The sequence below is a fragment of the Syngnathus typhle genome, linkage group LG16 (genome assembly GCF_033458585.1).
Source record: "Syngnathus typhle isolate RoL2023-S1 ecotype Sweden linkage group LG16, RoL_Styp_1.0, whole genome shotgun sequence".
Lineage (NCBI taxonomy): Eukaryota > Metazoa > Chordata > Actinopteri > Syngnathiformes > Syngnathidae > Syngnathus > Syngnathus typhle.
In genome coordinates, this window is record NC_083753.1 from 11,609,283 (window position 1) to 11,634,423 (window position 25,141).

The window sequence follows — 25,141 nt, forward strand, 5'->3', positions numbered from 1 at the left end:
CATTTATGGTGGAAAAAAAATTGGTATCACCAGATTTGGGCATTCTAACAAGGGGGTGTGTAGACTTTTTATATCCTCTGTATTTGTAATTTCAACTAAAGAAAGTCAATGGTAGCTAGTTGTATGAAACGCCATAGACAGGCTAACGGAAAAGAGCATTATTCAGGGTGTCAAACTCATTTTTGTGGCCAAATTGTAATTATGGCTTTCTGCACAGTTATGTATAAATTTACATATGATGGCCTCATATTATATAATCACTACTTTTAAAAGTAGAGTCCAGTAAAACCGGTTTGTCCAAATTATCATAAACTGTTTTTGCATTTATTTTAAATAGTATTTACAGTATTAAATAATTGAAATACTGTACATATACAGTTGGCTAAGTGCTGATCTGGCGAAACCTGATGTGCTGATGAAAGCTACTTTCTACCAAGCAACAAAATGCTGCCACCTTTTGTCAATATTTGGATATTTCAATCATAGCTTATCCTTATTTACCACGTGATGAAAAATCCATCTATTTACTCTTATGCTGGCAAATTCAGAATGGTACGAAATCTGATATTGTCTAGGTTATTGGAGGGGTCAGGGGTCATACATTAGGTTTATTTGCTATGCCAGAGTTCCCAAAAGTTTATTTTACAAAAGGCTTTAGCTCAAATATGTAATGTTCGTTTCGCATGCAGTTAGATGACTTAAAAGTGGGTCATTCAAAGCATGAGTGGCTATGAAAGTGTGGTTCAAACTATAAAAATACTTAGTAGGGGATTATATAAACCATGGTGGAATTCAATTCAACCGGTTACACACATGCATTTCGTAAGCAACGTTACCTATTTTAGAAATATGTGGGAGGAACCATAGCTCACTTGGACAACATGAATCTAGCAAGATCTTCAAAATCTTATAAGAAAAAAAGCAAAAATGACCAGCCAAAAGATTTAAACTGGAAAAAACATTTATTTCAGTTTACATTGCATTTAAAACTATTGTTTTAAAAAAAAAAGAACACTACACCCATCAAGGAAATGTGGTGTAATATTACAAAATAAGACCAAGCTCTGAAATCATAGAATATTCCGCCTTTAAATTACTGCATGATTCCCTGTTTATATACATACAATTGATATAGCTCTTCATATGCCGTTTTTTATTCTTTATAAAAGAAAAAGCAAAACCCTTCCGAAGTGAGGTTAATTTTTAAGGACAATACGACGGCTCCAACAGTAGTGTGTTCCTGATTATGAAATGCCTGAGAAGCTGCTTTGAGTTACAGCAAAATGACACAATGCCCCCTCTCATATACCCGATGTTCTATAACAGAAAGGAAGATTACTTTTTACTGCCAAAAGGAGCAGGAATATTTAGCAGAGAGCACTTGGTATGCAAATGAGACGGGCGTGTGCCGAGTGTGACGTACCTCAAGCTAGCATCTACATGTAAATCATTTAGCTAATAAAATGGCTTGTTTGGTTACAGTAGTCAAGATATTGCACTAGAATGAGGGAAAAAAACAACGAGTAACCTTGCAGTCTGCAAGAAGGCTTCCAGATCGTGCTTAAAAATTGAAGAGAGGTCAACTCTCCACTAGAGGGCGTTCCAGACTAGATGGTGATAACTATGAGCTCCCTTTTATCCATTAAATAAGCAGAGAAGCACCCAAAGTGCACAATGGGCACAGCCCATAAAGTTTCGCCCCCGTGAACATTCACTGCCATCGAAAGCGTGCCAAAATTCCAATACAAAAGCTAGCTAGCTCTTAGCACTATTGTGTAAATGCGACTGGAAGCGTGAGGAGGATTTCTGACCGGTTTCCGTGTGAAGAGCAACAGCCGACATTGTGGTATGGTTATGACCAGAATGATCCTTATTTACATACTTATCATGACTTACATTCTTTGACTAATCCGAGTCCCGTGGGAGCTCTGGCACAAATGTTGGAAGCTCGCTGTAGAATAGGAAGTTCATTCATTTGTACATGAGAAGCAATAAAACTCCTAAGATGGCCTGTTTTCATGTTGTGCTGCGCAATACCAGTTCAAAGTCTGCGGTTGCCTCATCGCCCTCCCGCTTTTACACCTTCACATGTGTGAATAGCGCTTGCATTTGCTTCCCCTTCCAGAAAACAACAGCGGAAACAGGCGAGACCTTCCCTGGGTTTCTTCCCCGCCTTCTCACTTCCCGAGCACGTACGTCGACTGTGAAGGCATCGTCGCATAGTCGTTGCTCTCGCCGTGGTGGCCTGTTTCAAATGTTGGCCTTGTCGCTGTAGAAAGGCGTGACGTGAAACATATAGCAGTGCGTGCACACCCTCACGGGCTTCATCTGGCCGTATCGAGGCAACGGAGCCGAGTGGGAGGAGCAGCGCGAGCAGAAGATCTGAGAGGAGCAAAGGCAACACACGTTAGGGCTTTGTGGGATCACCACATTGAGAGGAATGGATCGTACCTTTCCACAGCTTCGACAGTGATGTTTCCTGCGGATGACGGTGAAAGGAGCCTTGCACGCGATGCAGGAGCTGCATACTTCATCTGGAACCCAGTCAGGAGGATCTACGACGGATGCCACAACAAAAAAAAAGTTCAATCCACTAAGTATGGACGAGTCTGACCATTGAGGTTTCTTGTCTACGTTATTGCAACACCATTGACTTGGAATCCTAGCTAAGAGTTGTTTGCTCATGCCACTTAGCGTGCGGTCAGATTTCCACAAAGAGGGCCTCGGTCTGGCTTCATCCTAAGAGGACGGGCTGACATTTCAACTTGGAGTTTGTGCTGACCTTCAAACTGTCCCTCACGGGCCTTGGCTGCCAATTCTGATGAGGAAATGGTCTCCTGACAGAGAGCGCAGTCCTCGAGCACTGCACTTCGTAGAACAGGGCCTGCTAGGCAACACAGAAAATAGATCAAGTTGGGTATGAATTGATTTTTTTTTCTTTTCCCCCAAGTTGCATTTAAATAATGCATGTGCAACACACGATCCTTACCTTTCTTTTGCTCGTTGTCTCCCTGCTCAAAGTTTGTTGCCATAACCTCAAATAGTGTCTTGAGAATGCTGCGAAGGTCACTGGCGTAGTTTGTCTGCAGCTGATCAGCAACACCTACATCCCACAAAAGGAGAAATTGAAATAATGAGAAGAAGGCAGGTAAAGTCAAAGTAGGGTACACGCCTTGGGCAACATTTCCGCTTCCTTGTAATCAAAGTCAGCAAAGGGCCAATTCTCGGACGTCTCTGAAAGATGATCCTGCGCAATTATCCTGTGGTGTGGGGTTTGATGAGAAGAACTTTCACGAACTGCTCGGAAAATAGTCAGGATGGTATTTGGAAATGGTAAAACTGTTCAATATTTGATGGCCAATCGTTATGTGGTCAACATAGAGTTGGGCCGAGCCACAGACTCGATGACGAAGTGAAATGGAACAACAGGCAAATTAGGAAGATCGGCCGGACAAAAATAGAGGAGCAAATGGGTGTGTTGAGCGTTTGACTAATGCAGCGGCAAAGTTTAGTCAGCTTTATTCTTTCCTATAACATTTGTTGCATAAATGCAAGCATTTTCATTCCTAACATTTCTTATTCCAATTTTTTTTGTTGATTGATTTATTGTAAAAACTATTATTAATCAAATTCAAATATACATTTAATATTTTTTTATAAATTTAATACATTTTTATTTCTTTTTTTGTTTATTATAAAAACTATTATTAATCTACTTCAAATATATACATTTAATATTTTTTATTTTACAGTAATCAATTAACTATCGAGCAACTATTTCATATTCATTTTGGGGGCAGTGTGGGTGTCTGGCGGCACCACACTGCCTCATACAGGTTAGTCTTAGTAATACATCAAACATCAAGTTTGCGTATGTGTGTGTGTAGACATCTTAAGCGAATAAACTCACTGTGCAAGGCCTTACCCGATATGCAAACAAAGAGCCGGTGAATGAGGTCGCTGCTACTGTGAAAGCGTGAGCGAATTTTATTTCGGGCAGCTATCTTGGCATCTTGTAGAGCCAGCCGGATATCCTCATGGTCCAGGTCCTCGGACGTGCCTGAGCTGGGAGTAAGGCTGCTGACGGGACTGCGGGAAACGACGGGAGACAGAGCAGGAGAGGCTGTTATCTTCAATTGTCCTTACATAATTCACAACTTCCATTCATATTTCATTGAGCGAAGATGTGGAGGATTTAAGACATCTGAATATCATAAATGAAGAGTGAAAGAAAACATCATCTGCTGCTTTGGCCCGATACTAAAATAAAACTACTCCACTATGTTGCTTATAGTTACCTGGGAGTGTAAACACTGCTGGATAGACTACATGTGGTGACCGACACACTCTCACAGTCACTACCTGACACAGAGCTGACGGGGGAGTTTTGAAGACTAAAAACAATACAGAAAAAAGAGGAAACATAAAAAGACAAAGACAAGGTCAGTTGAATACCAAAATGCTATTGAAGTCTATCAAATGTGCAGTCATTAAAAAAAGAAAATCTACAATATAAATGAAAATGTAGATACTGTAGTGTGAAAATTAGGAGGAAGATGTCAAACAAACAAATGTTGGTGGTAAACAATGAAATGAAAGTCAACAAAAGTCAGAAGTGCAAATGATAACTTACCTGGAGCCCTTCCTGTTCTCCTCTTTGCTCTCCCTCTTGGATTCCTTAATTCCTTGCTTGTCCTTGTCCCTCAACGGACCTCCAGTTGGGTGTTGCCCCGTTTCAGTAGTCTCCTGCAAGTCACATGTAGAAGGCTCATCCACAATGTCGTTGCCACAGTTCTGAGCGTGACGTCCCGGTAGTGGCTGGACGACCAGGTTCTTCTCGCATAATTCAGCTCTCCCTTCCTCTTCCAGGGGTTGGTTCAAGCAGCGAGCTGAAGTGTGAGACAGCTGGCAAAGTTCTCTTCTGCCGAAGCAATCGCGGCTTCGCGGGGGCAGCCGGCAAGCCGAGGACTGGATGACAGCGCCGGGGGTTGTGGTTTTACAATGCTTATCTGTTCTTAGAGTGAGGCCTAAGCCGAGGCCTGCGGTCTCAGAGGTGATGGCGTCCTCGCGGGCGTCCTCGCAGCTCCCGCAGCAGACGCAAGAGTTAAGCAAGCAGTGAGTGGCCACCAGCGGACCACAAGGTTCAATCTGGGAGGGAGAGGGCCGCAGCATCTTGTCCACCGCCAGCTCCGTCAAGCTGGGGGAGCGAGGGTTGAAAATGACCGTGGCCGAGAGTTTCATGCCGCCCATACGGTGGGCAATGACCTCTGCGGTTTCATTCACGGTGCCCTCTAAGCCCATCTCCCAGCCGTTGGTGTAAGGCAGCGCTTCGGAGCTGGGAGCAGATGTGCGCGATGCGGCGCGCATTGCATTGAGACACTTAGTGCGTGGTTGAAGACACGGCTGCTCTGAAGGTCCTTCAGGGAGCCAACCGTTGCAAACAGCGTCCGACCGCACACCCGGACTACGTTGCAACGGATGAGCGGATTTGGGGGTTTTAGAAGGCGAGGCGACACAACTACGGACTTCTCTTGAGATGCTTGGAACGCCGTCTCCTGATGGGTCCAGATCTTCCATGAAAAAGACTCTGTCTTCTTCTTCTAAATAGATACCTGTTTTTCCTCTGCCCCTCTGTAACCTCAGAGGGGAGACCTCAGTGCTGGAAGGCCCGCTGGCTCCTCCCACCTCGCCTTTATTGGGACGGCGAGCCGGGGACTGGCCCTGGCTCGGAGGTGACAGCAGAGTTGACATCTCGTCTCCGACTCGGTACACCATCATGTTGAGCTGCTCCAGTTCTTCCTCATCATATTGCATGGAACAAGCAAGTTCAGCCTCTTCTGCTTCCTCACACTGCAAGTCTTCTGCCTGCTCCCCTTTCTCGGATTCCACCTCCTCCCAGCCTTTTTCCACTTCTGCCAACTCCTCCTCATGGCTGGGACAAACAAACAGAGACAAATGCTTTTGCTCCTCATCACCAGCTGCGTTGGAGGTGCCATTAGCGGGGCTGGAGGAGGACTGGTTCTCCTGTTTAGGTGCTGGTGTCTTGCTTGTGGCCTCCTCATGGCCTGTGGCTAACTCGCCATCCTGAGAGATACAGAGGTTCCTCTCCAGCATCAGTAACTCTTCCTCCGTCAGAGTCTTCAGCAGGTCTCTGAAAAGGTGAGAAAACATCATTACACCATGATTTAGGTGGTAAAGAACCAAAAGGTATGAGGGCACTCTAACTTTACCTGATTTTCTTCAGCAAAGTACGAAAAGGCCGAAAGAGCTCAGACATGTCCTCTGCTTTTCGGTCAAGGTCGAGAGGTCCCTCTGAGTACACGACCAACCCACTAAAAATAGATTCAAGATCCTTTATGAGGAGTGAAAGGAAGGAGAAGACTGGTGAGGACGGGCAACACTTACCATACAATGGCTAGTCTGGGAATTGTAAACATCAACGCAGGCTCATAGTCATCAATCATGTCTTGAGTGAGGTAGCCCATACTGAGCGCCCTGGGACAGAAAAAAAAAAAGATCAGTACTTTGTTCTTCTCAAAGTGTTGCATCAACCACTGCTTGGGTGTAATTCACCTTTCCACCGTCTCACAGAAGAGAACAATCACCTCCTGCTGGACGTAGTATTCTTTGGGAGACTTGACAGGCACCATGGCTGACACATAGCTGCAATGCAAGCAAGGCATTTGCAGTTGAGTTTGTTGTTGGCCAATGTGAATAATTACTTGCGCTATGCTCTCCAAGAAGGTCTGCACCTAATTTACCTGAGTTCAAACTCAGCAAAAAGGCTGTCGAAATGTCGCAGTGCATCCTTCATGCGGTCCGTGTAGAAATTGAGGTCTCGCAGGGCTTGGTCCCGGGTGATGTTGCGGACCTCCTCCAGGCTTCGAGTTAGGTCCTTTGCCAAGGGTCTCATTGCGATACTTTCGATCTCCCTGTTCATGATGATGGAACCTGCAGCTAAACACTGCACAAGAGCGGGGACATCTTTCAAAATCACATGAAACCTTTCTTCGTCATTTTTACAGTCTTGATGGACGGAGACTTGTTTTTCTCCAGACTGATGCTGAGGGAATTAGTGTATACCTCTGCTCCAAACCAGAGCTGCCCCGCCAAGTTGTCATGGCGAATCTCCTCGGGGAACTTGACGCAGAAGTCTCTGTTGGCTCGGTCACAGGGAATACATTCTTCCATAATCTGATTGATGATGTTCAGCACATTGTCCTGCAGAGTCACGCCGTCACAAAAGCACAATGAAGCAAACATGAGTGCTAATAAAACCTTTTTTCTCTCCCCCATAGGTGATCATTGATTAGGAAGTAAATGAAGGCACTTTGAGGAGAGCATTACACCATTAGGGTCGGTGGCGTTCAATAGAAAACACTAAAATGAGGCCCGTAATTCAAGCTGCGAAAATAGTGTGTCACACATCACGAGAGCTAATCAAGAGCTTATGTGCCGCTGGCATGTACAAGAGCCATAACAATGACTTACAATGAGCTTTTCACTCAACTGTAGCGGCACTGTGCACTGTAATCTTGTCAGGCGCAGCACTGCGTCTTTCTCTGCATGCTCGCAGGAGGAAGATTAAAAGATGGAAAGCTCGACCGTTGAGTCTTTTTACAGTTTGGAGCTGTTGGTCTACGGGTAAGCTTCTGTTAGCAGGGGACACTGCCGATAAGCATCTCGAGGACCATCTGTTTATCCTCTTTTGCCGAGTCATTCCATCCAAAATATAAACACACCAACATTGTGGAGGGCTCAGGCTGACATAACATAAGCAGCATGTCAGAGGCCCCCGGAGAAGACCGCGAATAGTAGCCGATAGCTGCAGTGCCCGGTTCAAATGTAAATTGTTGGCCCGAGTGGGCTCATCCGCTATTATTGGAGCACCAGGCTGTTGGGTATCACTGCCTAATTTTAATCCTCAAAAGCTTTCAGGAAGAACATTTGGGGAAAATAAAAATCAGTGTAACTTATAAGACCACGCAAAATTCTATAAACAGCGCTGCAGCCAAACAAAAATAAGCACACCGACGAAGGTAAAAGAACAGTCGGGGGTCAAGTGGTGACCTTATTAAGTACAGCCTGGTGAGCAGCGGCGCTGGGAGGGTTGCTGAAGCACAACAGGTCACATGACGACCTCTCAATACCACCCGCAGCTTTCTCAGCATGGCATCCAGCACTCACACACAACCTTGCCCTGCAAGCACCTGACTGCACAAAAACTACTCCAACCATCACCTCGATCAGGATTAAACAATGCACAGTAACGCCGACACAAAATGCTGCCGCTCCCTGAAGAAGCCACTCTTGGACATTCATTAGCAAAACACATGACTGATAAAAACAAGTATGTTGCTTTACACACTCACAAAACTGTACTTATCGCGCCTTATCAGCTCAAAGTGCTTCATGTGGAAACTTGACCTAGATAAGGTAATAACAATAAGACTACCATGCCAATTTTTAGACTAAGGCTGATAAGTGTCATGTCTATATTTACAGATTGTCGGAAAAAAATAAATGTCTCGCCAGGTGCTTTGTGTAGTACGAATTAGGGCTGCTTGATTATGAAAAGAAAAAAAGAAATCAACAAAGACATCCGCCATCTTCCCATCTCACCTGGCAGGAGCGGAACTGGTTGACGAGCAGCGTACATCTTTGGGGGTCCTTCCTTCCATCGAGGCTGTCCAGTTCAGCAGCCACCTGGTTCAGCTCATCATCCGCGTAGTAGAACTGGGCCAGAAGCTGCGGGTCCGTCCTCTGTAAAGAATCACACCGAGTTACTGATAGAAGCTGTTTGGGATGGGAGCCAGTTTGCGTAGACATTATATCTCCCCCATATTTAAATTATGATTTAGCATCCAGTGCATCAATTCTTCTCATTTGAGTTCTGACAGAAGAGCTGCTGTCTACCTCCACCACCGTTAATAGGTTTGCTCCATAAATAACTAGTGTTATGGAGATAAAGATACATTTGTTTATTTTTCAGATGAACTGGGCTACGTGCTAATTGTCAAATGATGCATTGGCTATTAACGGGTAATTCCATTCTTTGTCTGAACACAGGATGAACACAAGGGATGTATGGGAGTTATATATAGTTGTTGTGGAGCTTGTGTGCAAATCCTAGACAACACAGTATTTTCCGGTTGTTGTTTTTTTAGGGTAATGGGCATATTTTGTATTCATTGTCACTGCGTGAGATAAAAGAGCTGTATCATGCTATTTTAAGCTTTTCACAGTCAACTATAGGCATATGTATATATGACTATATATACTGAATATTACCTTTTGTACTAATTCCTTCTCAAATATAACTTATTTGGTAGCTATTTTTCTAACTCTCACTTCCTCACTTTGTGACATCACAATGTTAAGACCAATCAGGCTGGTTTTTTTTGGATCAGGCAGGGCTTGTGACAAGAGAGGAAAAATGAACAAGAATGCTTCAAGATGAGTGAAAAAGGGGGGGGAAAAACACTGGAGTGTTTTGGTGAGGAATTAGCATTTAAACATGGCTAAGAGCTCAAGAAATTTGATTTTGCATGATATGCCTGCTTTAATACAGTGAAAGCTCCCAGAAGAGTAGGAGTAATTAGTGAGTCTAACCCTGGTAGCGCATTTGTGTCATAATCTGCCAGCATGCATTGGAGGAGTTGGGACCAACAGCACAGTGGAGGCATTGGTTGAGTGACACACATTGTACAAGATAGGGCAAAAAAAAAAAAAACCACTTCGCTGTGCTTGTAATTCCAAGGAAATATCGTATCACATTCTGAGTACAAAAGACAATCTATTCACACGCAGACACAGAATAAAGGGGGAGCTCAGATAGATGGAAAGGTTAATGGATGTGAAAATGGCGACCACATGCCGACACGCATCGTCTCACACACACGGCGAGAAAGCAAACTATAGCGCAGTAGCTCAGGCGCTAAAAGGGCAGCCGACTACTTGTCTTTTTGTCTGCGGTGCGGTCAAAGTGTTTTTGATGGCATCAAATGGAATATTAGAATGATTTCTCACATGTGCTTTCCCTCCTCAAGTTTGCAAGGCTCTTCCTGTTGCGTGATCTGCTATTCCGCTCCCTTGTGGACCTTCTCCCTGAATATGATACACAACGCTGTTGCCTCACTCACGCTCATTAATAATGAAAGAAGCAACGAGGAGGGTATACAGAGCTGCAGCAGGGATGCTTGTCGCATCAGTACTGCTAGAAGAAATAGACTTGGAGAATAATTTTCAAAGTGGCATAATTGCGCTTGGGTCGTGATGCATACCTAATATTATATCACTAGTTACCAGTAGGCAGACTTCGGTTGATGACACTTGATAACACAAATGTCACGGTGACCACGGAGCAGAAGGAGCAAGTCAAAAGATTTTTTTTTTTTTTTCTGAAGTACTATATAGGCCAGTGTGCAGTGAAGAAGAAAAAAAGGAGGTGTTTGAAATAGATGTCATCCTAAAACCTCCTCCAGCTGCATTCCTCATACAAGAGGGAACATTCCTGGGGCACGGCATCATGGGCAGAACGAAGTAAGCTGCAGTGTTCAAGATGCACTGGACAATTTAGTTGCTTCAACCTATAAAATAAAGTGAATTAAAAAGGATTCCGCAAAGGTTGGAGAGGGTAAACAATTTCTATGACTGGTAATATTGTGTTTCAATAATAATCACTGAGACAGTACAAAGTTGTAAACCATGAAGCACTTTCTCCATAAAGAAACAGCCACATGCCAGAATAATTATTTTACTCTGTTCATTGTGTGGAATTCTTTGTGGGTTACACTCGAGTGATGTCACTATAATGAAAGTCACTGACGCAGCTTGTGCCCTCTTGCCTCCGCATTTTGGCTAGCCAAAACACAAAGTCCTTCTTGTTCAGTTTGGTGAAACAGTACGCTTCGTTTCCACTTCACGTGGCATACATCCGTGATAATGCGGACAAAGATTTTTCTGGGTCGCCTTTTTATGATGATTTTTTTTCCCCCCCACGGTTCTGAAAGGACTCCAGAACTTACATCATCGCCGTCAATGACAGCTCTACCTTGCATTAAGTGAGGACGTGATTCAGTAGACTCTCATCTCATCCTTTTGCGGTGTGACATACGCCTGTGATACTCCCACAGTCGACTGCTCGGAAGATGACGCAATCCTCAGTGCTTCCAAAATAATTTCAAAGCAATGCAATGCAGGAGAATTGCGTACTTCCTGCTGTTTTGTGACACATAAATTACTAAACGGCTGTTGTCTGCTCACATTGAGCGCTTGCTACTGTGCAGCATCAGCATTTCTTACGTCATCTCTGCTCTCTCCAAGGTCTTCAAATTCTACACTTCATTTTCATTCAAAGCGTGCAGCCGATGAGAACTACCAGACACTTGAATATCATCGATGCGGCGCCACCGGCGTGTGCACATTGAACCCACTTAAGGGTATGAAAAAAGACACCCGCCGTATTCTATTTGAATCCCCTTTTGCTGCATTCTGGCTGCCTACCAAGGATCCCATGCAAATGTTTTAAGCGGACGCTGATTCATCAACTCATGTATTATTTAGGATTCCGTGTTGAAAGCAAAAGTGAGCCAATGGGGCTTTAGACACAAACTAAATAGCGTCGTTTTTATTCGAATGTAACAAATGATTGCCTCACAGCTGTTGCCTGATCCACATTTGTTTTTTCTAACTATAGAGTACTCGGGAATATCACTACCGTTCAAATCTATTCTTATCGGCACGATGAAGATTTGGATCTACATCAGACAACTAGATTTATCTCAGTCGATTAACTCAAGAGCGATCCAGCCATCTGGAATGATGGCTTAATCTGCGCCTCTTTGATGCAGAGTATCCTAATGTGACATTTGGACTAGGCAGTGACCTCTGTATGTGTCTGGCGTCCACCAGTTAAAGGCGTATCCCCATCTCGGGTCCCCTTGACTGTTCATGGGTGTCATGTGACACCCTGTTTGCCAGCATCCCAATGGAACCTCTTACGCAACAAATAATCTGGTTATACAATCCAGAATTGGCTGTTTTGCAGCTACAATGGAGAAGTTGCGTTTTTAGAAAGACAAGTCCCCTAAGTAGGAAAATAGATGCCAACCTAACATAAGTGAGAACCTGTGTGGTTTAGATATCAAATTGTGTTTACAGATCATAAAGTTGTTTAAAGTGTTTCTGGTGCTTCAGGAAAGTGATGTGAAGAAATCTGATGTGTTGAGATCAGTTGGAGCAGATGTTGACACTTTTCATCTACTATATAAACGTTGGCCTGTTTTGGAGTTACAAACTCTCTATTTGAGGCTACGCTAACATCGAGAAGACATTAGCTCAGTAGCATTCTGCATGCGATTACAATCCAGCCAAATGCACCTATACACTGCCGTGATTTATTTTCGTGTGAGAATGACCTCCAGCCACTCTGCCATCTTGGAGGATGTGCATGGCTCATATGGAGCCCAAATCTGTCCACGTCCCTTTGGCGGTTATAAACAGTGACAGAGCGAAGACACTGAACAGGCTGCTGCAAATGACACGGAGCGACAGCCGTGACCTAAGAGCTTGCAGCGGCACGCATCTTTTTGATTCTAACTGGCCAGAAAAAGCACATCTTAGATGTTTTTGTGAGAGTACACAATAACTCACTGTGAGCAATTAACACGATTCTGTCCTGCACCACTCAACATTGATGTTAGAAATTAGAATCAGAAAAAAGGTTAACGCTTCTTGATGTTCATGACATTGAAGAGCAGAACAAAAAAAAACGCCTTTGATTAGCACGCTCGACTAATTATCGCCAATGACAGCAGCCTTTCTGTCTCCCTTCAAATCTTACATTCTCCACGGCCACTTCCCTTCAATCATTGTTTCCTCACACCTAGCTCAGAAGCCTGCAATGAATTAAAAGTCTTCCATCTCCTCTGACCAAGGGTCAGCGCCCTAAATTCAGGAAAGTGACACGAAATCAATTACTGCACGGCTAGCGGTTGAGCAGAATGAGGCATCCGCAAAGCATCACAGAAAGCGGGCATACTATGAAGCAAGTGCTCAGCAGTTTGCTGTTCCCTCCTCCGACGACTGTGTGCCAATTTACAGACACTCCTCTGCAGAGAGATGCTAATTGCTAATTGCTTCGTCTGCCCTCACCTTTTTCACTTGGAGCCAATTTTGGTTTCGCTTCATTGGCTCCCTGCTGAGTTCATTTTCACATTCTTTGCATGCATGCATCATAAAGGACCGGTGTAAAAACAATGCAAAATATATGATCGCTGCAGCCCAACAAGGAAAGTCTTGCAGTATCAACTTTCCACCAATAGATGGTGCTACATCACGATGTCAAAGAGGAATTTGGGAAATGGGGTGAGTGGGATTAATAAACATCAAAATCAAAGTCTAATTTGACAGTTTATATTTTTATAGTTCAATGTGAAAAACAATCCAAAAAACAAGAAACAAAATATTCTCACATTAGCGCCACCTACAAGATTGGAGTTGAACATCAGCCATCGTGATTGTGATTAAGAGCTATATAAATAAATTTGACTTGATTTAATAACCAGTTTTTATATAACAACCTTGAAAAAAACATTATTGGGTTTTTTTATTTACACTTACACACAAATGAAAATTTCCGATAGTGGAATTTTACCAGTACATTCATTGCATTGCATGGTGATCGTAAAAGTCCAGGGCAATGATCCCAACACACACTGATAAGAGATGAGTTTGTCTCCTGGACCTCTGTGGGACAACGGGAACCAAGCCAACAGATTTTAGCTTTGTCACACTCTCGTTATCATTCACTGGGAAATAGGCAAGTCACTGACGTATTGATATACGGCATCAGTACACTTCTCTGCTTCCAGGTTAAGCCAGTGACTGTGCAATCTCTGCTGCATTCTGATGCAACACTTCTCAATAATCCATCCATTATCCAAAAGGTTCAATAATAAATGTCATATTGTTAATAAAAATGATACACAGCGTTTTGATCGTAAACGTCACAACAATTAAAGCAGGTGGGGACTGATTGTCAAGTAACACGTTGTCGCTAAGAGATAAAAAAAAGCAGAACAGGTTTATTTTTTTCTCTTCCAGCTTTTCTTTACTGCGGTTGTCTCATCATACTGGCCCGTATAATTACTGAGGCTTTTAGCTCTTTGTTTTTCACTTACATGGAAGGAAAACAGGTTGCTGGAAACCCGCAGATGATCAAGGTAATTCTTACAGTGACTTGGCTGAAAAGACGTCATTGATCGATTATGACATTAGAAGCGATCAATATCTGCTGATCAGGTCTGTTGCTTTGAAATTCAAACAAAGACTGTGTTCAACGTCAGGGATTATAAGGAACACACGCGAAGAGCTGCAGACCACAAATTATCAACATTATGGCGCACTGAGAACCTTTTAGGAGCAGCTCTTATGCCAATTTACTGTGCAGAAATAATAAAATGAATTTTAATGTATGCTGAGAATTTGAGTGGAGAGTTCACAGCATAATTTAAGCTTGCGGGGTTTTTTTATTACTCTTTTTTTTTTATATATCAGGTAAAACAAGTTTAACCAATTTGTTTAGTTTAATAGTTTTATGCAAATGTTCCCGGGTGCTCCAGAAGGGGGGTGCATTACAATAATGTACAGTTACAAGACTTTCAATAGGACAATTATGCACACAGTGGTCCCTATAAATAGAACACATACAGAATTACTGTCGAGCGGCAGACCAAATAGATCATTCTTAATCGACCTCTGGCTAAGGAACACACTCTGCTTTAACTCTGGGAAAAACATAACGTATAGTGATGATGCAGCACATCAAAATGATTGATACTCACAACATACCTCTACGGGTTGCATTAAGTACTTCACATTCCTTATACTTAAAAGCTGAAAAAAAAACAAAAAGAAAAAAAGTCCTTCCACTTATCAAAAGTGCTGCAGTTGGAATTTTTAACAAGGTACCCGTGACCTGCTCTGCTTGCATGATCTGAAGAATTACAGCAAATCCAAGAACTCCTGACTCCAAAAGAAATGACTGGACCTGACAGCAGCAGATTAAGTAGAGCGGAGGCTTCTCACAAGTACAAATGTGACCAAAGCTGAGCCCATCAACGCAAAAATGAAATCCACCAAATTACTCATTAAACCAATGAGGACGTCATCACTTTTATGCTTACGTGATCATTCATTTACACCAAAAGCACACAATATCTTGACTATTTGGAGAATGTTTCCTCATGATCCATTTTCTATAGCGCTTGTCCTCATGGGTGAGCTCGAACCGACCGACCTCAGTTGACTTTGGGAAAGAGTTGGGACCCACTCTGGACTAGACACTAGTCCATTCACATTAAGGGCTAGGCCGGTGCTGAAGTTTGCACTGTGCTAAGCACTCTGCTGGATTTATCTCAACAATTTTAAGTAAGTAAATCAAAACAATTTAAACATTTATCAGTGCATTTCATTAAGTGATTGGTAAATTACAATTACTAAAAATATGGTGAATTTTATTATCTGTATTATTATGTGAATGTTTATTTTCACCCCATCAATGAATGAATATACTTTTTTTCATCTTTTCCTATCATATTTATCAATGAATGTATCTACATTTTTTTTCATCTTTTCATTCTAACAATCAATTTAACCCTTTCACCCCACTTCCAAATCCAATCTAAAGTAGCCCTTGAGCACAAGTTTGCACAACCCTGTCCGAAATGGATTCAAAGCAGCAGTGTCAACAATCGGTGTGCAGTAATAACCGTGACAATAAAAAAGTGTGCGTGTGTTATGTGCATTGTGGGAATTGGGCTTTTGCGCAAACATGTTTTTCCCAGCGTGGGTCTTGAACAAAAGGGGTCAACAAAAACAAAAAGGGGGGGCGGGGGTGAGCGGGGGTGAGGGGGGGATCAGAGTTTGGCTGCATGTGTCAACGTGAAGAAGCAAGAGCCGGGCGGCAGGCTAACACTAGCAGATGCAAGCCGATATTGCGGGCCAGCAGAACCGAACCGAAGCAGCCCAACTGCCGCTGCCAACTGCCGCCCATGAAATACAAACAAAATGGCTTAAATAATTTGCTGACATGACGTGTGGATTCCAGGGGACTTACCTTGGGCTTGTAGAGCCACTTTCGAAAGCGGTTCATCGTTACCTCGCCACCTTCCTTTTGTCACCGAGCCCTCGTCCGCTTCTCCGGCAGTACCTGTATGCCTGACAGCTTCGCTCGGCTGCTAAGCTAGCTAGCGACGGTGTCTTAAAATACGAGAAAATAAATCAGAAAAAAACAACGTGCAGTAAGTTGTTGTAATGCTACAAAATGGCTCGAAAGGAAGACAGTCACGATCCAAAGAGACAACGACTTATTTCCGCATTTTCTCGTCCTACGGGGTTTGTCGCTTGTCATCCCCCGTCCTGCCACTTCCAAAGTCTCGGGCTTCCAGCAAGCGAGTGCGCTGGCCGATGTCTGCGCCGCTCGCTGCACGTCCGACGTTACTTGCTGACAGTCACGTTGACAACATTCACCTCCCACTTTCACAGGAAGTGATGCGTTCATGGACTGATCTCGAAACATCGGAAATAAAAAAAAAACTAGATTATAACCTATTTTATATGCGTTCATTTATGACGGCAATCACTTCTGGAATCATTTATGATTTGAGAAACAGCTCAAATAGATATTTGGCGAACAATGAGTTTGTTTTTAGGTTTTTAGATGAAGTGCGGTGAAATTCATACTCTTTTTCTTCCTACTGGATAAAATACATTTATGTGAGAAAATTATCCGAAAAAATGCTTTTGTGTACAGTGTAGGCTCAAGGAAAATCAGATTAGCTTAACCAGATTTAGGTAGACAGACGATATATTGTGAGACTCTGTGGTCAAAACTCGTTTTAAATAATCTGCTTTGCTCTCCTAAAAGCCCAGTAAAGTGAAGTCACCTCGCGTTCCTGAAAATGAAATTGGGGCTTATCTCCTGCATATACATTCCTTTGTTTAAACAGGGCGAAATGGCATGTTTGAGGTTAATTTTGGTATTGTAAATTCCAATGGTAAAGGAAGGCAGCACATGGCTTTACGTCATGAAACATGACGTAATTATTGTTATGACCGTGGACAAAGGATCAAAATATTGACAGCTTTGCTAATCCAAAATCCGATATGTCAAACTTGAGAAAGGACAATACTGTGAAAACACAAACATTTTAAATCGTCTGTAAGATAAGAAATTGCCATGCACGTGTTTTAAGGTTCATCTGTTTACATTATAGTCGCTACGCAACCCGTCACCACGACAACAAGGAAAACAAGAACACTAACGGCGTTTAAATCCTTGTCTTTTTTTTGTTTTATTTTTTTAAGCACGCGTGTATTAAATGTAAATATAGTTTGACTTCGCGTGTTTAATTGAACTTCTCACTCGTATTTTTTGCAGCTCTTTGTGTTGGGCGTAAAATGGCAAAAAGCTATGGATCACTTGTCAAGAAGGCCGTTGTCCTGATTGATCAGTTCCCAGCTAGCAAAAAGGATCTGGACGACTATATTGAAGATGCTTCAAAAGATCTGGAGGCAAGCCAATATGATCATGTTCAATTTCAGTCCAAAAACCTTTACTGTAAATGTCTTCCAGGACATGGAACCTCAGCGTCAGGAGTTTGTGCTCCTTACTGTTTCGGGATGTATTGAGCAAAAGAAGATACTGGACATAATTATCAATTGCTTCTATAACCGTGATGGGAAACACTTACCAAATTATTTTCGCAGCCAGTTTGTTGGTAAGTTAAACCAACTAGTCATTTGAGTTTGACATAAAAACAAAATATTTAAATAGACATTTGCAATATGTTGTATTTATATTGCTTTCAGTGATCTGTTATCTCAGTCTATTCCACCTTGATGACATTGGACTTCGGGCTTTTAGCAACATTGTTACATCTCTCAACAATAATAAAATCATGCACAGGGTAAGAATATAATTGCACTGCAAGATCCAATCTGTTGTGGAGTTTTCTTGTAAATTGTTCTGTGTTTGTAGTTCCTGAGTTTCTTCTTTAGGAACCTCACCACTTGGATAGGAACAGAGTTGAATTCTATCTATGAGTCTGAATTTGTGAAGAACCACTGGCTTGACCCACTGCTGAGGTGCTACAAGCAGTCAATGAAAACTTCGATTAAAAAATATTTTGTAGTTATTTTAAGTCTTTTGTTATCCAGGAAGCGCTCCAAGATTGAGATGTTTTTAACCAAGCTCGTAGCTGATGAGCCGGACTCTCCATCCAAAACCACTAAGCCTATAGGATTCTCTTTTTGTAATCGTAAACCACCATGTCGACCTCAGCCTGAGATCTGCCCTGCGCCAGACAAATACATGCCAGTAAGTTATCTTGTATTATCTTGTATTTTTTATAATGACAATCAAAACGGGTTAGTCAATTTCACAATGGCAAGTGTGTGATGTGTTTACCAGTTCTGTAATTTTTCCAGGTACCGGACAGCATGTACGCAATTCCCAAAGAGGTTCAGGTATTAGATGAGCTCAAGCAAAGGAACCAACAAATGACAGAGGTAATGCACATTTTGTCATTATCACAAAATTATATTCTATATAACACAAATTGTGTTGACATAATTCTGTTCATGACTAAAGGAGCTTCTGTATGAGGCTAACTTGACATCATTTAAATGTGCAAGACCACAAAAGTCTGAACAAACAAAGGTATGGACTTGCTTCTGATTTCAGCAGTGGGTGGAAAAAAATATTCATTACTACCATTTAAATGTGTTATGTAGAGTGCCATGGCCAAGCTGAAAGAAGAGCTGGACTCAAAACACAAGTTCAATAGAGCTTTTAAAAGTCAGCCTTTTCCAAGTAATAAGGTGAGAAATGCAGCATTAGTGGTTAAAAATTCTGTATATTTATTAACTTGCTCTACAATTGTTAGAAAACCTGGCCAGTGAAACTCAACAGTGCCACAATCCTACGACAGAGGGCGCTATACGACCGCAAAGTGGAGGAAGAGATACAGAGGTAAAGCTATTATGATTTAATTTGTAACTACATCACTTAGAAATGCAGTTGCAAACTAAGAAAAAAACCCGCAATACAAAACAAAACATTGTATTTGTTAATATTAAAATCAAAATAAATACCCTTTCTAATTTTCTAACTTTAAAGTTAGAAAAAAAGCTTTAAAGGTGAATTTATTTCATTAGTTCCAAGTCAATACATAAGGGAATTATATTACTGAGAAAAAATAATTAAAAATGGTTTTCTTTGTTGACAGGATAGAGAATCTGGCGGGAGGGGGATATGAGCCATCTTCTTTTATTCAGTGGCAAAAAGAAATGCGCGACAAAGACTATCAAGAAAGAAGTGCAATAATTGATCGGAAGCATGCGGACGCACTAATCAACCATCTCGAGATTGCTATAGACCGCACAAAAGCAACAGAACTTAAAAAGAAGGCTGCTCGGCTCAAAAAAGAAGAGGTGGATGCACATCTATTAACCTCTCACAAAATACGAGATAACACAATGCTTTTAATATTAGCCTGTCTGTTTTCATGGTTTTCTCGCAGATGTCTCAAATGAAACTGAAAAACGCACAGAAAAGAATTCAAGAGGTAAACGAAAAGCGAGACTTGGCACAACAATTGTCAGAAAGCTGTAAAAAGAACCCCCGAAAAGCAAAAGAGAACTTGAAGAAGGTCAAGCAAAGTGTCGGTGAGCACATTCCTAAAAAGCACAAAGCGTATTAATCAGCGTTTCCTATTCAAGTCCAATCTATTTTACTCCCTCACAACAGTAAAGCAAATCTCAGAATATTCTCAAGCGCTCCTTCGTCAAGCCCAAGAGGAATCACAAGCAGAGCTTGACAGAAAGTTTCAAATCATCAAGGAACTCCACACAATCGAACATTGTCCTCTCAATAGGCTCAAATTTGATGACACAGAGGTGAGTGTTGAATGGATGTCATTAAAAATGGATTATGTATCACAATTCACCTCTTGTATTATTAGACTGCAGGTCATGAGCTGCTCGGCGAGATGTCCCACGCTGAGCTGAAGGAGCGTCTGAACTTCATGAAGGACGCAGACATGAATGAAGTGCGGAAGAAACGAGATTGCATCCTAGAGGAGAAACAGAAAAAGCAGAAGCTGCTGTTGGAGGAAATGGACAATATTAACTTTCATAATAAAGTCATGGGAATAGCTTCTGTTCTCAGGTCAGCCGAATGTGACCCTCATCCGTCCCACTTAATGACTAATTTTGAGTGTAATTGTATGTTACAGAAACGAAGAAGAAAGGGAAGCCGAGCTTAGACAGCAGCAAACTCGAGAGAAGACAATCATGAGACGACAAACAAAGTTGGAAGAGAAAAAGCAAGAATATAAAAAAATGATGAGAGGTCTAAACAAGACCAAACCAAAGCAGGCAGCAGTAATTGAAAACACAGAGACCCAAAGCAAAGCGAGCATGAAATCCAAATCAGTAAGTTAGTTGTCGTTGCCTTGTTCCTACTACAACCTTCTCAATCTTCTCTATTTGTGTGCCTTGTTTTAATAGGCTAGATTGAAGAAGAAGATCAACTGGGAGCAGTTGGAGCAGAGTTTGGAAGAGTATATCGAGAGGCAAGACTCTCAAGTTGTATCTTGGAGGGAAACAACCCCAAAATAAATGAATTTGTAAACATACAAAGTCTAAGTCTCCATAATACCAAATTACCATAATAAACCTAATGTGCAGATAACACTGGGGACACACACACAACTAATAATAAATACAATTGGACCACTCACAGGGGTACAGTTGATCAGGAGAAGACATTACCTGGGAAAAAAATACTACTGGAAAGGGTCACGCATCAAGCTGTCATCAACCATAACTAATAGCTTAGTGCTCTAGTGGCCGGAAGAAAACTCTACAAAAACAAGACACTTGCCGGTTGGGAATATATATATATAAAATAGAAATTAAACCTTTGTCTTAGGTATTGAAGTTCTTACCTATCAAAAGTTGTATAATAATAAAAACATATAATAATATAAAAATATATAATTTATATAACATATAAAAATCCTGGCGCCGTCCCTCGTATTATAGCTATCAATACAAATATACAATTTATATATTGTGCTGAAAATGTCCAAGAAATGAAACCTTTGTCTTAGGTATTGAAATTCTTACCTATTCGGACCGAGCTGTCACAGTCGATGATGTTTTCGCGAGTTTGCGTGGAGCACGTGATCCCAATACGTCTGTAAACAGATTTTATTGATCACCTTTACTACATCAACCGAACTCGATTCGACACTTTTTAAGTTGATGACGTTCAAATTTCTCCTGTCATGACACATATTCGTGTGATGCTGTCACCTCATGATGTCGTCCAGTGCGATCATAATAAACAAAAATAAAAATAGCAAAAACTTTTTCAAATTGACAAACACTTAGACGAGTAGACGAATTTTCCATTGAACCCGAACCCAACGCAAAAGTTTTTCGAATACGTCACAATTAATACGATTAATACCTGCAATTTTTATTGTATCGGATATTTCCTACTTCGACGTATCATGACGTTCCGTCAGCCGTTACGTGTCTCATATCAACCGTATGTGTTGACATTGTTTCCTATTCTAACTTTAGATGATTTCACAAATTTGTGTTGATGTTGGACTAATTGTGTAAAATGGAGCAAAGCTATGGAGAACTTGTGAAGGAGGCAATTTTCCTCTTGGACAAGTTCACTGCAGGGAGAGCAAGTTTGGATGATTTTATAGAAGATGCAGCAAAGGAGCTGCAGGTAAATAAAATGTGATAGAGTAATCAAGTTAATTACACATCTTAATTATTGGAACTTTATTAATACTACTGGATACATTTTGCAGGACATGGAACCCGAGTCAATGAAGTTCATTCTTGATCTCGTCTCTGGATGCATCGAATACAAGAAGTTACTGGACATAGTTATCAATCCTTTTGTTGGCCAGGGTGGCAAACTTATATCCAAACGTTATCACAACCATTTTGTTGGTGAGTGTAAACTGCTACATTTGTTGTCATTTTAAATGTCAATAACTGGTGTATTAATGTTCTCTTTTTTTTAGTAATCTGTTACCTCACCATATTCCATTTTGATGACCTTGGCCTTAAAGGTTTCAGCAACATTGTCAAATCTCTGGACATTAAAAGCATGCACAATGTAGGAAGAGTATCGCATTAAAATCTGTTAATAGTATCACGTGCACAGTAAGCTATTATTAGAATGTGCTTGATTTTAGTTCCTGAGATTCTTCTTCATGAACCTCACAACTTGGATACAAGATGAGTGGAATCGTGTCTATGATGTTGCATATGTGAAGGACCACTGGATTGACCCCTTGCTCAGGTGATAAAATGGAATCGGTGAAAACTTTCAAGGCATGAAATGTGAAGCTGTGAATAACTTTTGTTCTGTAGGAAGCGCTCAGAGATTGAACTACTCATGGAGAAGCTTGCTGCCAAAGTGTCTGGAGGAATGCGGTTACGCAAAGCTCCACCCAAAACTACTGACCCGATGGAGTTCTCCTTTTACCAACATAAACCATCGTTTCCACGTCAGCTTCAACTCAGCCCTCCGCCGGATAAACACAAACAAGTCAACCCCATTTGTAGTTATTAATACAATTTAACATATTGAATGTATTTATGTTGTCTATAGAACTTTTTTTTTTTTACTTTTCTTCATAATGATAGTTTAGGATGGATGTTTCATTCTTGTAATGTGTGCAGATACCTGGCAGCACATACAGGACTCCAAGATTGGCCCAGCTCATAGAAGAAATAAAACAAAGGAACCATGAAATGTCTGAGGTACAATTGAAAATGTCTAAATAATCAATACGATACATGAAAGGTATTGAATTCATTCATTCTTTCTGTTGGTGGCTGAAGGAGCTGCTATATGAGGTTAATTCAAGAGAGTTTGGATTTGCAAGACCAAGAAGAACGGATTGCACACAGGTGTGGACCCAAAATACAAAATAGATATTAATATTATTCATTTGTCATATTGTTAATTTTCAATATGTCCATTCAGCGACTGATGTACCAGTTAAGAGAAGATATGGAATCAAAAATGCGGTTGGAAGCATTTAATGCTACGGCACCTCCCATAGCTAAGGTGAAAAGTTGCTTATTATTCTTAATAGTTATTCAGCAATTTGACCTTTTTTTTTTGTTTTTGCTTCTCAGGATGTCCTTCCTTTCAAACTCAATACAGCAGCCATGCTGAGGCGGCGTGTGCTTCATGACCGCCACGTGGAGGACAAGCTGCAGAGGTGACTTTATCAATACATGACTTAAATGCAATTTATATTATCAATAATGATAATCTCTTCCGATTTGTATAGAATAGAGAATCTGGTGGAAGGAGCAAACGATCCTTCAGTTTTTCTACAGAAGGAAAAGGAAATGCTCGTGAAAGACCGTCAGGATTTTTTGGCAAAGATTGAGCAGAGGCACGCCAATGTTATTCTGAGTCATTGGGAAACCGTTTTGGCCCGTGCACAAAAAGTAGAACGTAACAAGAAGGCTGCGCGGATCATACGAGAAGAGGTAAACAACTTGTAAAAAAACAAAAACACAGACCTCCAAAGTTGAACACATTATCTGATGCTGATGATTTTTTTTGCTATGTTGCAGATAGTTAAGCGGACTGAACAAAAAGCCCAGGAGAAGTTGGAGGAGGTAAAAGAAAAGAAAGAATTAGTACAACAAGTGACAGAGAGTCACAGCAACACCCAAAAAGTTACAGAGAGGGTGAAGAAAGCCAAGCAGAGCGCCGGTACGCATCTTCACGTCACTTCATTCGTTCCTCATATCTGATTTTAATGGCTCCGTCTCATTTCAAAACCGTAGTCAAAGACTTTGCAGTGTACAATAAAGAGATGGTTCGTCAAGCACAAGAGGCGGCCAAGTTAGAGCTTACCAAGAAGTTGGAACTCATCAGTGAAATCCACGCATTGGAATGTCTCCCCAACATCCGATGCAACATGTTTGATCGTACAGAGGTAAGTCAAAGGGAAGATTGATTTGAGCTAACGTGTCACCATTTCCTGATTTTCCGTCAGATTGCAGGTCACGAGCTGCTGGTGGAGATGTCCCACGCTGAGTTGAAGGAGCGTCTGTTCCTCTTGAAGGACGCAGAGGCGATTGAGCAGAAGAAGAAACGAGCCATCATCCAGAAGGAGAAGCAGAAAAAGAAGAAGGTGCTGTTGGGGGACATGGAGAATATCAATCTCCACAATCGAGCCATGGCGATGGCCACGATGCTCAGGTCAACGAAAGGTCATGCTGGATGGATGGATGGATGGATCTGCAGTCGAGTAAAAACGACTTGTTTACGAAAAGCCATATTTGGTGTGTTGCAGGAAAGAGGAAGAGAAGAAATCCAAGATGGAATTGCAGAAGACCGTAGTACAGAACAAAAAGGTCTTGGCTCTGCAAAAGAAGATTGAAGAGGTGAAGAGGGAGTGTCAAAAATTGAAGAAAAATGAAAGTAACCAAGCCAAGACATCCAAGCATTCAGCGACACACCCCGATGGAACCATAAAGACCCATGGCAAAGTGAGTGTGAAATCCACAACAATAAATGACTTGTTGTCTTTGTTTAGTGTTTGTGTTAAGGTTGTCATGGTCATAGCAAATGATGACTTTATGTTTCCACAGGATGGATTAAAGAAAATCAACTGGGAGGACTTGGAGCAGTGCTTAGAACAGTATATAGATAGGAAAGACTCGCATATTATTTCTCAGAGAGGAGCTCCCTCAAGAAACATATTCAAATAAATTCCATTTTATTTGTGGAGACTCTTACCACACTGGCAAGTTATATGAAGCCACTTGGAAGATAATATGAGACAATATTGGTCATGTTTGCTCAACTGAGTCATTAAGTTAACAGTGTGTTTTGTTTATTATTGCACTGTATTTGCATTACAACACCAATAATAAAACACAGCAAAATACTTTTTAGAAAGCAAATATCCACAGAAATTTTATATTTATATCAGATTTTCTTGACAGTTGTAGGCTTCATTCAGAAAAAAATACAAATAAAATGTATCATAATAATATAATAAATAATCAT

The 25,141-nt window shown here is 41.5% G+C and overlaps 3 protein-coding genes across 7 annotated transcripts; 2 read left to right on the top strand and 1 right to left on the bottom strand.

Annotated features, from left to right (window-relative positions):
* Positions 1-943: 943 nt before the first annotated feature.
* On the bottom strand, positions 944-16,522 carry zfyve28 (zinc finger, FYVE domain containing 28). Of its 5 annotated transcripts, XM_061301522.1 has the most exons (15): positions 16,121-16,522; positions 10,030-10,107; positions 8,623-8,763; positions 7,084-7,221; positions 6,762-6,964; positions 6,574-6,663; positions 6,406-6,495; positions 6,231-6,332; positions 4,634-6,151; positions 4,299-4,394; positions 3,926-4,089; positions 2,990-3,103; positions 2,783-2,887; positions 2,452-2,555; positions 944-2,382 (listed from the first exon to the last, which is right to left on the bottom strand). In XM_061301522.1, exons 4-15 carry the CDS (start codon positions 7,189-7,191, stop codon positions 2,251-2,253), a joined length of 2,826 nt encoding a protein of 941 aa, XP_061157506.1. In that variant the 5' UTR covers positions 7,192-7,221; positions 8,623-8,763; positions 10,030-10,107; positions 16,121-16,522; the 3' UTR covers positions 944-2,250. The 5 variants fall into 5 exon arrangements, with proteins under 5 accessions (XP_061157506.1, XP_061157504.1, XP_061157503.1 ...); XM_061301520.1 differs by lacking the exon at positions 10,030-10,107; XM_061301519.1 differs by lacking the exons at positions 8,623-8,763; positions 10,030-10,107; positions 16,121-16,522 and adding an exon at positions 8,071-8,591 and having other exon boundaries at positions 2,783-2,884.
* A 655-nt stretch (positions 16,523-17,177) lies between these two features.
* LOC133169438 (cilia- and flagella-associated protein 99-like) lies at positions 17,178-20,685 on the top strand. The gene is made up of 14 exons (XM_061301656.1): positions 17,178-17,783; positions 17,875-17,972; positions 18,044-18,150; positions 18,223-18,382; positions 18,493-18,573; positions 18,656-18,724; positions 18,799-18,885; positions 18,951-19,036; positions 19,293-19,497; positions 19,587-19,731; positions 19,814-19,962; positions 20,028-20,233; positions 20,301-20,499; positions 20,575-20,685. Exons 1-14 carry the CDS (start codon positions 17,558-17,560, stop codon positions 20,683-20,685), a joined length of 1,929 nt encoding a protein of 642 aa, XP_061157640.1. The 5' UTR covers positions 17,178-17,557.
* Positions 20,686-21,700: 1,015 nt separating this feature from the next.
* Positions 21,701-25,089, top strand: LOC133169285 (cilia- and flagella-associated protein 99-like). The gene is made up of 15 exons (XM_061301351.1): positions 21,701-21,814; positions 21,900-22,044; positions 22,119-22,213; positions 22,293-22,399; positions 22,471-22,648; positions 22,783-22,863; positions 22,945-23,013; positions 23,090-23,173; positions 23,245-23,330; positions 23,403-23,607; positions 23,695-23,836; positions 23,911-24,062; positions 24,123-24,328; positions 24,423-24,618; positions 24,721-25,089. Exons 1-15 carry the CDS (start codon positions 21,701-21,703, stop codon positions 24,838-24,840), a joined length of 1,980 nt encoding a protein of 659 aa, XP_061157335.1. The 3' UTR covers positions 24,841-25,089.
* The last annotated feature ends 52 nt before the right edge of the window (positions 25,090-25,141 follow it).